At 35.7% G+C, this 1,783-nt stretch overlaps 1 protein-coding gene across 1 annotated transcript; it reads left to right on the top strand.

Moving 5' to 3' along the window:
• The first annotated feature begins 948 nt into the window (after positions 1-948).
• On the top strand, positions 949-1,783 carry LOC118034042 (mitogen-activated protein kinase kinase kinase 20). Its single transcript, XM_035039197.1, has 4 exons — positions 949-1,181; positions 1,267-1,411; positions 1,500-1,602; positions 1,704-1,783. Exons 1-4 carry the CDS (start codon positions 949-951, stop codon positions 1,781-1,783), a joined length of 561 nt encoding a protein of 186 aa, XP_034895088.1.

Here is a 1,783-nt window from a genome sequence, read left to right on the forward strand (position 1 = left end):
CTTCTCCGGTGATCGGAGAGTCTCCAGAAATCGATAATTTACTGAATCTGCAGAAATAGTGAAAGACTTGCAGGATGATTGACATCCTATACCTATTTGACAGCAATGTCAGGGATGGATCACAGTGGTGGATCCTAGAGCAACTCCTTGGATACATTTACATGTGAATGGGCCCTGTTATTAAGTCCAGAAAAGGATCCAGCAAGGTATGGGCCTAATAAGTGGGTTCATGTTCGGGCTGCCATGAATTACCATGCTTGAGCTCCAGATTAACAGTTGATTTTTTATTTTATTTTTAGTTTTAAGAAGCATCTACTTACAAAAATATTATAAAACTCGATTTTTCATTGTTATCATAAGAGAGAAACAAACTCGTTAACACATCAACTTAATGTTCGTAATTGACGTTAAAGACCTAATTATAAGAAAATTAATCCATCCAACATTTTTAGAATAATAATAGGTTCAAACATGGTATTTTTTGAAGGGGAAACGGATACGAATATTAATTGAGTTACAACTTATTGATAGATATTGAAACTAGTTAATAATCATACATGTGTTGTTGTCTTATAAATACTTGTCGTAAATTGAAGATAAACAAATAATATTTAATATTATAAATAGTTTATTGTTAAAAAATATTAGTTCTATAGTTAATGTTTCGGTATGCATTTGGTAACGCGGTGCTCTATCTTATTAAAAATATGTTTGGAATTATAATAATAGTGACGATTCAAAATGTTTTTCGCTTAGAAATATATTAAAATAAAAAAAAAATTATTTTAAAACATTATTTTTAACATCAAAACAATTTAAAAATATTAAAAACATATATTTTAAACAAAAAAGAATTAGAACACGGTGTGCACAAACACGGTAAACAAGTGAAATTATGGTCAGTTTACGTGGGAATGTCAAAGGATTACAACGTTTTTACCAGCTACCATGTCAGTGAAGTCCACAAAGATGTCTGGTGCATGTTCTCTTGAAAAGGAGAGAGAGATTCTTAACAAACTTGACGGCTGCCCTGGTGTGAAACAATGTTATGGAGAAGACGTTACCCTAGGTGAAGAAGAGGAGACGGTTTATAATCTGTTGTTGAATTTGCTTATGATGCTACTTGAGCTGATCTTACTGACAATATTAAGCGGAGGCTGTGGGTTACCTGAACCTCTAAAGTAAGGTTCTATACGAGATGCGTTCTCGAAGTGCTTCAAAAGTTCATGAGTTTGGTTCTGTTCAATGTGGTATAAAACCTGACAGCATATTGATGGCTACTTCTGGCGTGCTTGCTGCTTCTAACCATGTGGCAATAAATGGTGATTTTGGAACGGCAAAGAAAGCAAATAAAAAGACTTCTTTAAGAGGAAGTCCAATGTATGTGTCACCTGAAATAGTGAAAAATTCGGTATCCAAGAAACATCATCTGATATTCGGGGGCACTTGGCTGTGTAGTGCTTAAGATGTTGACAGCGAAGCCTCCATGGATTCTAAAGACTGATCGAAAGAAGGATCCTGGTTCAGTTACGAGGGACCTTTTATCTATGATTGGTTCCACACATGAATCACCAGCTATTCCTGACAACATATCAGAGGAAGGTCAGGATTTTTTCAGATATTGCTACTCAAAGAGTCCTGCATGGAGATCGACAGCAAGTGAAGTGAGCTCCTGAATCACAAGTCTGTGATGGAATTTGAAGGAGAAGGAGAAGGAGAAGGAGAAGGAGAGAAGCATGCTAGTGAAGGAGAGGAGGTCTTGGATCTTGAAAGGGTCAGTTGA

Source organism: Populus alba, chromosome 1, assembly GCF_005239225.2.
Source record: "Populus alba chromosome 1, ASM523922v2, whole genome shotgun sequence".
Taxonomy (NCBI): Eukaryota; Viridiplantae; Streptophyta; class Magnoliopsida; order Malpighiales; family Salicaceae; genus Populus; species Populus alba.